The sequence below is a fragment of the Hibiscus syriacus genome, unplaced genomic scaffold (assembly GCF_006381635.1).
Source record: "Hibiscus syriacus cultivar Baekdansim isolate YM2019G1 unplaced genomic scaffold, ASM638163v2 tig00008222_pilon, whole genome shotgun sequence".
In the NCBI taxonomy this organism is placed as follows: Eukaryota; Viridiplantae; Streptophyta; class Magnoliopsida; order Malvales; family Malvaceae; genus Hibiscus; species Hibiscus syriacus.
The window spans coordinates 520,680-532,632 of NW_024062157.1; the positions used below are offsets into that span (position 1 = coordinate 520,680).

An 11,953-nucleotide genomic window follows, 5' to 3' on the forward strand; every position below is an offset into this window, starting at 1 on the left:
GTGGTGGTGCAAGGTTGTGTAGCTCGATGATTTCGAGCTGTGGCTGAGAGGCCATGGCCTCCACTCTTCAATATCTCTATTGCTTTTTGTCTCGTTGTACCTCTCCCTGTGATTTATCACTGTGTAGTTGTTGAAGCCCCCCGGCTGTCACCCTCTCCTCCTCTTTCCTGTTTCAATGCTTATGATTTATAAAGGTAAAAATATAGTCGTTGGGAGGTTGCGCCGGCCAGATATTCAGGGATTCTTGCTAGATTTTCGGGGTTGTTAAAATGGTTTAGATACGTGGGGGAGACGTTGGACGAGTTTGACTCGGGTTTTTGACCAGATCCGGGCTAATTTGGGTTTTTGTGATTTTCGAGGTAAACGGGTCTTAGTTTCTGAGTTTGGGTTTGGATCCAGCCCTAACAATTAGACCCGAACAAAATTTGGTAATGCCATATAATTTTTGTTGTAGAATACCTCCAATCGATGTTCCGCTTGTCCCTCAAATCTCTAGTCACTAATAGCTTTTCTTTCACCAACTCATTTTCCCTTTATTTAGTTGGTGACATTGGAGGGTAAAATATTAAATTAAATAAATTAAAATTAAAAAATTTTCTCCAATCACGACATGTATCACCACCTAATTGAAAATTAAATTTATTTAATTGAATTAAATTTATGACTAAATTGATAGAATGTATAAATATGGAGAGTCGAATGTTTAATTATACCAATTTTATTAACTGTTAGTCGGTACTTCCATTAAATATTAACGACAAATGATCTAATTGAATGCATTTAAATAGTTAGATGACCTGATTAACAAAAATTTAAATATAATAGTCAAAATAAAAAAAAACTATTCATTTATATAGTTTACACTTAAATAGAGTTTTATACTTTTCTCAGAGCCTGTTGTTTTCTCTCTAACAATCTAGAAATCAAAATAAAAACGATCTAAATTTCCGTTTATAGTCTCTTTCTTCCAACAATGGGGAAATCAAGCAAGAAATCAACCCCCAAAGTAGGCCTCTTCTTTCATCTTTCTAAAATAATTTCTCCAGTTCGTTTCGTCCTTTTTTTATGAATTTTAGTTTTGGTTTAATTTTGTGTTTTTTCTTTTTCTTTAATAGGTTGAAGTAGCACCTGCCGTAGCTGCTCCTAATTCGGAGAAGAAAGGTATTTATTTGCGTTTTGATTTTGAATTTTGGATTTTTTGGCATCTGTGATAAAGGATCAAGATTTTCTGATTGATTTTCGTGCCCCGGAAGCTTCTTGTTTATGATTTTATATTTTGATGATGACTATATAGGCAAGAGAGAAGCTAAAGGAACTCTTGAAAAACAAGTGGTTGTGAAAAAGCAGAAGAAGAACGATGGCGTCGAACAATCTGTTGTAAAGAAGAAAGTTGAAGCAAAGACCCAAAGGAAGGAGAAAGACGAAACTAGTAGTTCTTCCGATGACACTTCAGATACTGAAGATGTATGCCCAGGATCACTCTCCCATTTACTTATGTTTTTACATTTGTTGCCGTTGTTATTGATTATGCTGTTTGTTCACTTTTCATATCATGCTTTTACATTATTTTATCACTTTCCGCTTTAACTTATTTATATGCTTTTCTGACAATTGGTTCCTAATTCTCTTCCTTCTATTAGTAGCACGTTCATAGGATTCTAAAATGAAGCACATGAAGACATATCTGCATCTGCTTCGCCTATTTAATGTCATTTTTCTTTTCTGGTTCAGGAACCTGTGCCTCCGAAAAAGCAGCCAGCTATTGCCAAGAACGGCTCTGTACCTGCAAAGAAAGTGAAAAAAGCTACCAGTTCTGGTTCTTCTGAGTCTAGTAGCGAGGAAGATTCATCCTCTGATGAAGTATTATGCTCCTGCTTGTAACATTATCATGGCTGTACATATTCTTTTTTATGATTGATTGATTGATTTTTAATGTTCAATTATTTTCCTCTTAATTCCAGGAAGCTCCAGCTCAGAATAAAAAAGCTGTAGTTGCTAAAAATTCTGCTAAGACAGTGAAAGCTGATAGCGGTTCCGAGTCTAGTAGTGAGGAAGATTCATCCTCCGATGAAGTGAGTATTCTGCTGATGCTTATAAATTTAACATGATTGGACCTATTCTTTCGTACTATTATTGGCTAATTTTTTGTTTTATTCCAGGAAGCTCCTGCTCAAAATAAAAAAGCCGCAGTTGCTAAAAATGCCTCTGTTCTTGCTCCTAAGACTGTTAAACCTGATAAAAGTTCCGAGTCTAGTAGTGAGGAAGATTCATCCTCCGACGAAGTGAGTATTATGCTCATGGTTGTACTACTAGCATGATTAGAAATACTCTTGTATGATTGTTAATGATCAAGTTTTTGTTTATTACAGGAACCTACTGCCCAGAATAAAAACCCTTTAGTTGCAAAAAGTGTCTCTGTTCCAGCTGCTAAGACAGTGAAAGCTGATAGCAGTTCTGATTCTAGTAGTGAAGATGATTCATCCTCCGACGAAGTGAGTATTATCCTATGGTTATAGTATTAGCATGGTGGGAAATTTTCTTTTGTATGATTATTAAGTTTTTGTTTATTCCAGGAAGCTCCTGCTCAGAATAAAAAACCAGTAGTTGCCAAAAATGACTCTACTTTAGCTGCTAAGAAAGTGAAAGCTGATGATGATTCTGAGTCTAGTAGTGAGGAAGGGTCATCCTCGGAAGAAGTGAGTACTATGCCCATGCTCGTAACATTTGCATGGTTGGACTTAAATGTTATATTTCATGCTTATTTTTGTATGTAAAAAATCCAGGAAGCCCCTGCTCAGAATAAAAAACCTGTAGCTAAACATAGCTCTGTTCCAGCTACTAAGCCGGTAAAAGCTGAAAGCAGTTCAGACTCTTCTGATGATGATTCCAGTGAGGATGATGTGAGTATTGAGGCTAATGCTTGATAGAACACAAGAATTTCTATGCAAAGTCTTGATTTTTTATCTTTTGTTGTTGAATTTTGGTTTAGGGACCTGCTGCAAAAACAAAGATAGCGACAGCTGTTAAAAATGACTCTGCATCTGTTAAGAAAGGCAAGCCCTCCAGCAGTTCGGATTCTTCAGATGAAAATGAAGTAAGTTCTGTATTGTTGAATGATATTTGCTTTTTAATTCGATTGGGTGACTATTTGTATTATAATTTGTTAATGTGAGGTTTTTCCTTTTGCATATACAGGACAAAACAAAACCTACCTCTAAGAAAGGACCTGCTATTGTTGCAAAAAATGTGCCAAGTGAAAGTTCAGAAAGTGATAGCTCGTCAGAGGAGGAGGATGTGAGTAGTGTTGCCTGCAATGTTAATATAAATGGATATTTGGAATATCTTGCAAAGTTTTCTAGCCATGCAAACGTGTCTTGGAATTATGTTAAATTTTGGTGTTTATTAGACTTTGATGTCCTTATGAAACCTACCTTTTAATTGTGATTGAATTATATATTTTTATTTTGTAATTTCACTACTACTACTTGTATAGGAACCTCCTTGCAAAGCTACTATACCAGCTTCTTCTGCGAAGAATGTACCTTCACTGATTGCAAAGGATAAAACTGCATCCAGTGATAGCAGCTCTGAGGAGGATTCTGATGAAGAGGTGTGATGTCTCATTCATGAAGTTCCATGCTTTATTTATTTGGTTTCTGCAGCCTATTTTATTCATTCTGTTGCCTGCAATAGGATGCAAAGAAAGCAATTTCTGTGAAGAAAACTTCTGCTCCCACCCTTAAGAAAATTGAGGATTCCAGTAATAGCTCCTCTGATGATAGTGATTCTGAGGAAGTAGTGGTTTGTTCTTTAACTTATGAATTTGTTAGTATATATATCAGTCTCAGGTCGGTCATGGTTGTTTACTTTTTGTTCTTATTGTTCATGAATAAATATTAGCAGAAAGTTGAGGAAAAGGATAGTAAGAAACCTGATACTGTGAAAACTTCAAAGAAAGAAGATTCATCTGAAAGCTCTGAAGATACCGATTCCTCCGAGGAAGAGGTAATTGGTAACCCTGTGTTATTTAGTTTGGTGGCTTGTCCCTTTCTAATCAAATTCTGAGTATGAGGAATCAACAATTTTTTTCCTAAGGACTAGTGTGTTTGTGTTCCATTTCGTGCTATAATTTGGCTGTGCATTAATATGATACTACAGGCTCCTACAAACAAAGCTTCTGTTGCTGCAAAAAGGCCACTCCCCACAGATGGGACAAAAAAATCAAAAGAGGTTGCTTCTTACAGTTTTTACATGTAGTTACTGTCCTGCATTCGTACAAGTTCTGATATTATGTATACCTGCTTGGATATTTTTTTTTCCTTGATGAATTTTTAACTTTATTTGATGGGCTTGTATTTGTATTGTTGTGTGCATTAATCAGACATCTGTTTTGGTATTTGCTGAATATTGATAAGGGAGGACAATGCTCCTATCCTTTCCTTGAATTTTGGGTTGGTCTTCTTTATTTAGTCAAGTATGCCAGCTATGATTTCCTGAGATTTGCTCAGCAACTCTAATTTATCGAATGGTTTAATTGATTCAGGGATTTAAATCTGTCAATATCACTTAGGAATCTTCCAACATTGTTTGTACTGTGACCAAAATATTATCATGGTTCTTCCTAACCTTCCTTCTAACATTGCAGGAAAGCAATGATAGCGAAAATGATAGCTCTGACGAAAGTGAGGATGAAGCACCTCCAGCTAAAAAGGTCAAATTTTATTGATCATCTATGTTCCACTAGATTTTTCTTTTATCATTGATATACTATCGGTTTACTGAATTTTCTAATTCTGTAAGCTGCAGTCTAAGGTTTCTTCAGATGGTGGTAAGGTTGCCAAGGTTGTTAAAAAAGTAAGCAGTAGTGAAGACGAGGAATCTGAAGAATCATCCGATGATGAGGAAAGTGATGAAGAAGAAACTCCAAAGAAAAAGGTTGGAACATTGGAATCTGTTTTTTCTTTATACTTTTGGAAGTTTGTGATGATTGCCTAATGAAATGTTGTATATTGGAACCAGGACACAGATGTAGAAATGGTGGATGCTGCAACACCACAGAAAATTACCAAGCAGCAGGATTTAAAGTCTGGAAAGAAAGCTGTAAGTGCCAATTCCATTCCAGTTTCTTCCAGATCTTATCCCGATTGCTTCTTTGCCTCATTTGGTCAATCAGGTGGAAATCTAACGAGATTCTTTTTTCAGCTCCAAGCCCCCACAACTCCTCAAGTTCAATCCACAGGTTCAAAGACACTGTTTGTTGGAAACTTACCTTTTCAAGTAGAACAAGATGATGTGTACGTTCAGGTTCTCCAGTCCTTTAATTGAATTTTTGTTTTATTTCATCTGATCATTGTTATCCTACAGAAGGAATTTTTTTAAAGATGCTGGTGAGGTTGTGGATGTACGTTTATCTACTGATTTTGAAGGGAATTTTAAGGGGTATGGACATGTTGAATTCGCTACCGCAGAGGGTGCACAGAAAGTAAGTTTCTGTATCAATGTCTGATTCATAAGCTAAACTAATGTTTTCTGCAATTAATCAGTTAAGTCTTTGTGTTAACTGTTTGTATGAAAATAGATTTGTCAATATTTATTAGTATAAGGTCTTTAATGAACTACTAATTTCAAATGAAGAATAAACTGCTGAAATTTAGTATTGAAATCTGTTAGTCTTGTGTTCATTCTATAAAATGTTTCATGCCAAGGAAAGTTCAATACCAAATATGTTTATATTTTTGTAGAATTTGTATGATTTTGTCAAATTGTAAGTCCAGCAAATGATGATTCGAATTAAAATATTCTATGAATGGTTTCATATTTTATGAAACCGAACCTGTTTAAAAACACATTAAAAAAAAGTCTTGACGTGTATTGCAAATGTATTGCTCTCATACTTCTTTTCTTTTAGGTTAATTGTAAATCTACATTGGCTAACACCATCTTGCATTGTAGGCTCTAGAATTGAACGGTGAATATTTAATGAATCGTTCTCTTAGACTTGATTTGGCCCGTGAAAGGGGTGCATTTACAGCACATAGCAGGTAATTTTTTCAATATCACCATATGTGAAACCATATTTAAATTATGAAAGCCCCCATCTTGACATTGCCATGTATTGCATCGATTTATTCAACTTCTTCTGGCACTGCCTATTTCAGCAATCGGAACAACTCGTTCCATAAAGGGGGAAGAGGTCAGGCTCAGACAGTATTTGTTAGAGGATTTGATCAATCTCTTGGCCAGGATGAGGTGAGTGGTTTGTTTTAAATAACTAGCTTTTGTTGCCCTGTACTCATCCTCCACTGTGTTTTAAATTTGTGTATCTTCCATGTCCAACACATTCGCAGGCTAAGAAATCCTTGGAGGAGCACTTTGGTTCCTGTGGAGAGATTTCTAGGGTGGCAATACCTGTGGATTGGGAATCTGGTGCCGTGAGAGGGTTTGTTAAATTCCCGTTTTCTATTGTTTTTATTTCTTTGTCCTCTTCTTTAGTGATACACATTTATATATGAGATGAATCCTTCTCCCAAGATTGTAGATAAGAAGCTTAAACCTGGTGCTTTTAGCATAATGCCAGAGAAATAGCCAAGTAGACCGTAGTCATTTACCGTATGTTGAAGTTGAACAGCGTATCTGATAATATACAATGCTTTGCAGTTATGCTTATTTGGATTTCACCGATGGTGATAGTTTCAACAAAGCCCTAGAACTTGATGGATCTGTACTTAAAAAGCATTCCTTGTCTGTGGAAGAGGCAAAGCCAAGAGGTGAATTCCGTGATGGTCCTGGCAGCGGAAGAGGTGGCAGAGGTGGTGATAGGAGTGGAGGAAGGGACGGTGGCGGTGGCCGTGGTGGATGGAGTGGGGGAAGGGACGGTGGTGGCATGAGTGGTGGAAGAGATGGAGGTGGGCGTGGTGGAAGACGTGGGGGTGGTCAATTTGGTGGTGGTGGCGGCGGCGGCAGAGGACGTGGAACACCTAATAAACCAAACCTTGCTGCTGCTGGCACAGGTATCAATCGTTACTACTTGCTTTGCTTACATTAAATCCTTGAGGTAAATATGGGTTTAAATTTATTTATTATGCTGCAGGGAAGAAGACTACTTTCACAGATGACGATTAATGAATAGAGCACACCCCCATTTTTCCCTTGGTTGCTTATGTTGTAGTAATTGCTTTTGTGATAGATTATTATTATTATTATTATAAAATCTTCCTCGAATTATTTTAAAAGAATCAATTAAATTTTTGTTATTTTACATCCAAATGAATCTCGAAATCCAAAGAATAAATTATCCTTTAACCGATTATTATAATGCATTGATGTAACGATTATAAAAAAGTAGACGAACATCTATTTAAGAAGAGACTGTAAGGGATCAAATTATAAGAAGATTAATGCAAGGAAGCATTTAAGGATAGGGGTGTTTGAACAGGTGATTCGGTCATTGATCGATAGATTTTTATTAATTGAATTAATCAAAAATTTCTTTAATTGTTGATCGAATCTATTTTTTTCTTAAAATATTAATTGAAATAAATAAAATTAGTTATTTTGGTCGGTTAATCTAATTATTTTTAATTAGATTAACTTGAATATAGTAGAAGTTTTATTTAATTTAAAATTTAATTAGGCATTGATAATTTAATGAGTCTAGTGTGGTTAAAAAATAATTGGCTCTTAATTATTAATGGATTTGAGCTTATAATATGTATTTTAATATAATATATTTGTCATTTAATAATTTTAGTTAATTCAATTAATTAATTGATTTTGAACCAAGTTAACCGTTAACCGAATATTGAAATATATTAATTGTTCTTCGATCGAATTAATTCGGTGGTCGATTGAATTAACTAAACTAATTTGATTTGATTGGTTAATTCGGTTAAAACCGAAAATATAAACACCCCTATTTAAGGTAGAAGCAGGTTGACATTGTTGGTTGGTATTATTTATTTTAGGCATAATTATAAAATAAATGTCTAAAATACATAGTTTTTTAAGTAGGTATTTAATTTTTTAAAAATCATCTAAGTGTGTAACGTTACAAACATTACCATTTTATGTTAAAAAATAATTAAATAATATTATTATTTTAAAAATAATTAGGTGATATGTGTAACGTTTTTTATAATTTTAAAAATTTTATTTTAAAATAAAATATGAAATATTATTATTTTTCAAAACCCCGTTATCCCTACCTCCAGTCCCACTCCCTCTGCAATTCCTCACCCCCACACCCAACTTCCCTCCCTCACGTCTCCATTGAACCGGCAAGCCACCGATCACCATCACCGCCGAACCAAACACCCACCCACCTAATTGGCCACTATCCACACTTTCGTGGATTACAATATTTGGTTAAATTAGACTCTCTCGTTTTGTTGCAGCAATTGTTGCAGTCGTTTCAGCTACTATGCCTCGGGACGATGTTTCCTATTGCATCTATGCTCTTATACGACGATTATCATGGACACGTAATTGGGAGGTATGCCGGATTACACACATACTGTATTACTATTCTTTCACAATTCATAATCTTTGGTTTGTTAGTTTAAAGAAGAACGGCAGAAAAATTTTACAAGTAAAAACTATATATATTAATTAGATTTGATGGGCTGAATGTTTGTTTGGCATCTAGGTTGCACAGAAAACTTTAATAGTGATTCATCGTGCTTTGATTTTGTCGCAACCATCTTTCGGGTAGGCCCGAAATTTGGCTTCAACTTGGATTAAAATATTAGGAGTCGCCATCGATCGTTTATTTTTTGTAAAAAATTTGGTTGATCGGATATCATCTTACCTGATCTGCGTTTCACCATAAATATGTCGGATTTGGGAGTCGGTTACAGACAAGAAATGATTAGCACCCTTGAACTGCCATTTCGGTACCATTTAATTTGTCGGTTGTCTTAATTGAGAAAATTATAATTTAAATTAAAATTTAAAAATTTGATCATAAATATTTACTTTTTGATAAATTAAAATTATCCATAAAAATCATAAATAAGTAAAAAAAACAACAAAAACAAAGAGTTAGTATTAAGATCAAAATAAAAAAATAACTAAATAAATAAGACGGAATAAGAGAGAATTCATAAAAAAATAAAAATACATTGGAAATAATTAGAATTCATTGATCGAGTTAATTCTAGTAATGAGCTGCAAGAAAAACAAAACTTAAGAGATTAAATAACAAAAAAATAGAAATTTAAATTATCAAAATAGCACAAATAGAAATTTAAAGAATTAAAATAGTATTAACATAAACTAGAAAGACATAATAAATAAATATGAACAAATCAGAGCCTCAACAAACAATTTAAAATAAATACAGTTGCCCAAATTTGTAATAAAATCTAATTATGCTGACTAAAATGCAAGAAAACATAAAATAATAGCTAAATAAAAAATAAACAAGGATCCAAATGCTAAAATTAAAATAATCGAGGCTAAATCAAAAACTAATAGTGACTAAAATAAAGGAAATGAAAGTTACATGCATAAATTATTACAAAATATAACATATTTGTGATTGAATTAAAAATAACGAAAATAAAAAGCCTAAAATAAAATAAAATAAAAACATAGAGGTTCAGTGACTAGAATGTAAAAGCAAGGTAATAGTAGAGGGACCTGAACTCGATTAGACGCAAGGATTTGGTGGCCAATGTGTAAAAACACAATAGAATTGGGGTGACTTAAACATGAATAGACCAAAACTTTAAGAGACCAATATAAAATATGGCAATAAATTAAAGGATTCTATGTGAGGTTAACCCAAAATCCACGGCGTCCTAATCTCCGGTGAATCCGAGAACCACACCGACCATTCGAATCTAGACCCGACGACGGTGACACCCCACTCCGACGAACACCGAAACAAGACACTTAAATAGTAATTTTTATAACGTTAGACACTTGAATCATTTAAAAAAAGACACTTACCTATAAAAACAATATAATTTAGACACTTATTTTATAGTTAAATCTTATTTTATTCTTCATTGTTTCCTCCGTGTTCTATACATCAACATTTATTTTTGAAGTGATAACAGAAGAAAAAAATCTAAAATAAAAAATGATTCAATTATATTTATTTCATATATTAATATATATTTTTTACTTTCCTCGTTTTCTTATGCTACAGAATCGAGTGATACATAAGCAAATGAAAACAACAATCTATTATTTGTCATTATGTCATCCTTTGTCATTGCATGGATTAACAATTTTATTTTTATTATGGTAGAAAATGCGAGAGTTATAGGGTTAGGCAACCTAATATAATGTTGAGGAAATACATGGCCTAAAATATTATAAATACCATAATATTTTAGGTTTTTTAAGTCGTGCAATTTTTTAGTCTTATATTAGACTATCTCGTCTTATAATCACTTAAATAGAAAATAAAGTATAAAAGAAGAAAAAAATCAAGAAAATAAGTAAAAGTTGTCGATGTTAGAACCGGTCCAATGTCAACTAAACTATCATTAAAATGTTATTAACGCAAGTAAAGTTTATGCAAGTGTGTGAGTTATTGAGCAGTTTAATAGGCAGTTTGTATATTATCATTACATTGTTGAACTATAAATTTCTGAATTCTGATCCAAGTTATCATCATTTTGTTGATGATTTGCAACCATACGCCACCTGTTTGTGGTTTATGAAACAAATACACGTTGTTGTTCATAAATTTATGCAAATTGTTTCTTTGTTTTGGGTCAATGGTTAAACCTTCACGTTCATTTGTTTTTGTTGCTATATTGCTATTATTTAATATATTTTTTGTTGAGGATAATAAAAATTTAGTTGACTTGGCTTCCCTTCTCTTTAAATTTGTATTTTCCATGGAAACAGAGAAGAAGTTGTATCATCAATTTTCCCGGAGATTTTTTAAAATTTCGACTCAAACAATAGAGCAAGAATCGGAGGTCAATACAGGAGACTGATGAGATTAGGGTAAACAAATTGGTTTTTTTTTGTTGGTAAACGGGGGAATATTCATATGGAAAGGGAGAGGCGGGATAGCTCCATTGCAAATGGACACTACAGTTACAATTCTAATGGCCATTGCAGTCGGTTTTGCAATGATTATCGTCTATCAAACGGAGGTAAAATTCTTTCTTCCGGTTTCATTGAACATTCCGTTTTCCGGTTCGATACTCCCGCCGGCGTCGCCATCAAGTACGGCGTCGAGGTAACTACATTTTATCATTTCGTTTCAAACTTTAGGATAGGATTCTCAATCATTTTCATTTCAAATTTTGGGAAACTTTATAAATGATAACCTAGGGATCTTGTCGTATATAATATGTGGAGTTAGTGACAAATTGTTGTTATTGTTGGTATGTCTGTGAAAATAATCAGGTAGCTGACATAAAAAAGATGAATGGACTGGTTACAGATATTCAAATGTTTGCTCTTAGGACATTCCAGATCCCTTTACCTTCTTCTTCTTCTTCTTCTTCTCTTCTTCTTCTTCTTCTTCTTCTTCTTCTTCTTCTTCTTCTTCTTCTTCTTCTTCTTTTCTTCTTCTTCTTCTTCTTCTTCTTCTTCTTCTCTTCTTCTTCTTCTTCTTCTCTTCTTCTTCTTCTTCTTCTTCTTCTTCTTCTTCTTCTTCTTCTCTCTTTCTCTCTTCTCTTCTTCTTCTTTTCTTCTTTCTTCTTCTTCTTCTCTTCTTTCTTCTCTTCTTTTTTTTTCTTCTTCTTCTTCTTCTTTTCTTCTTCTTCTTCTTTCTTCTTCTTCTTCTTCTTTCTTCTTTTTCTTCTTCTTTTCTTTTCTTCTTCTTCTTCCTTCTTCTTCTTCTTCTTCTTCTTCTTTTCTCTTCTTCTTTTTCTTCTTCTCTTTTCTTCTTCTTCTTTCTTCTATTCTTCTTCTTCTTTCTTTTCTTCTTCTTCTTCTTCTTATTCTTCTTCTTCTTCTTCTTCTTTTCTTCTTCTTTTCTTTT

The 11,953-nt window shown here is 33.7% G+C and overlaps 1 protein-coding gene across 5 annotated transcripts; it reads left to right on the forward strand.

Moving 5' to 3' along the window:
- Positions 1-890: 890 nt before the first annotated feature.
- LOC120202128 (nucleolin 1-like) lies at positions 891-7,200 on the forward strand. 5 transcript variants are annotated; one of them, XM_039202603.1, is made up of 25 exons: positions 891-1,006; positions 1,116-1,161; positions 1,295-1,464; positions 1,732-1,860; positions 1,962-2,072; positions 2,160-2,282; positions 2,370-2,492; positions 2,574-2,696; positions 2,784-2,900; positions 2,990-3,094; positions 3,196-3,294; positions 3,494-3,610; positions 3,694-3,801; positions 3,901-4,005; positions 4,159-4,230; positions 4,646-4,711; positions 4,807-4,935; positions 5,020-5,100; positions 5,203-5,294; positions 5,365-5,482; positions 5,953-6,041; positions 6,159-6,249; positions 6,348-6,439; positions 6,658-7,010; positions 7,091-7,200. In XM_039202603.1, the coding sequence occupies exons 1-25, from the start codon at positions 974-976 to the stop codon at positions 7,120-7,122; spliced, it is 2,724 nt and encodes a 907-aa protein (XP_039058534.1). In that variant the 5' UTR covers positions 891-973; the 3' UTR covers positions 7,123-7,200. The 5 variants fall into 5 exon arrangements, with proteins under 5 accessions (XP_039058534.1, XP_039058536.1, XP_039058535.1 ...); XM_039202605.1 differs by having other exon boundaries at positions 3,904-4,005; XM_039202604.1 differs by having other exon boundaries at positions 2,993-3,094.
- Positions 7,201-11,953: the final 4,753 nt, after the last annotated feature.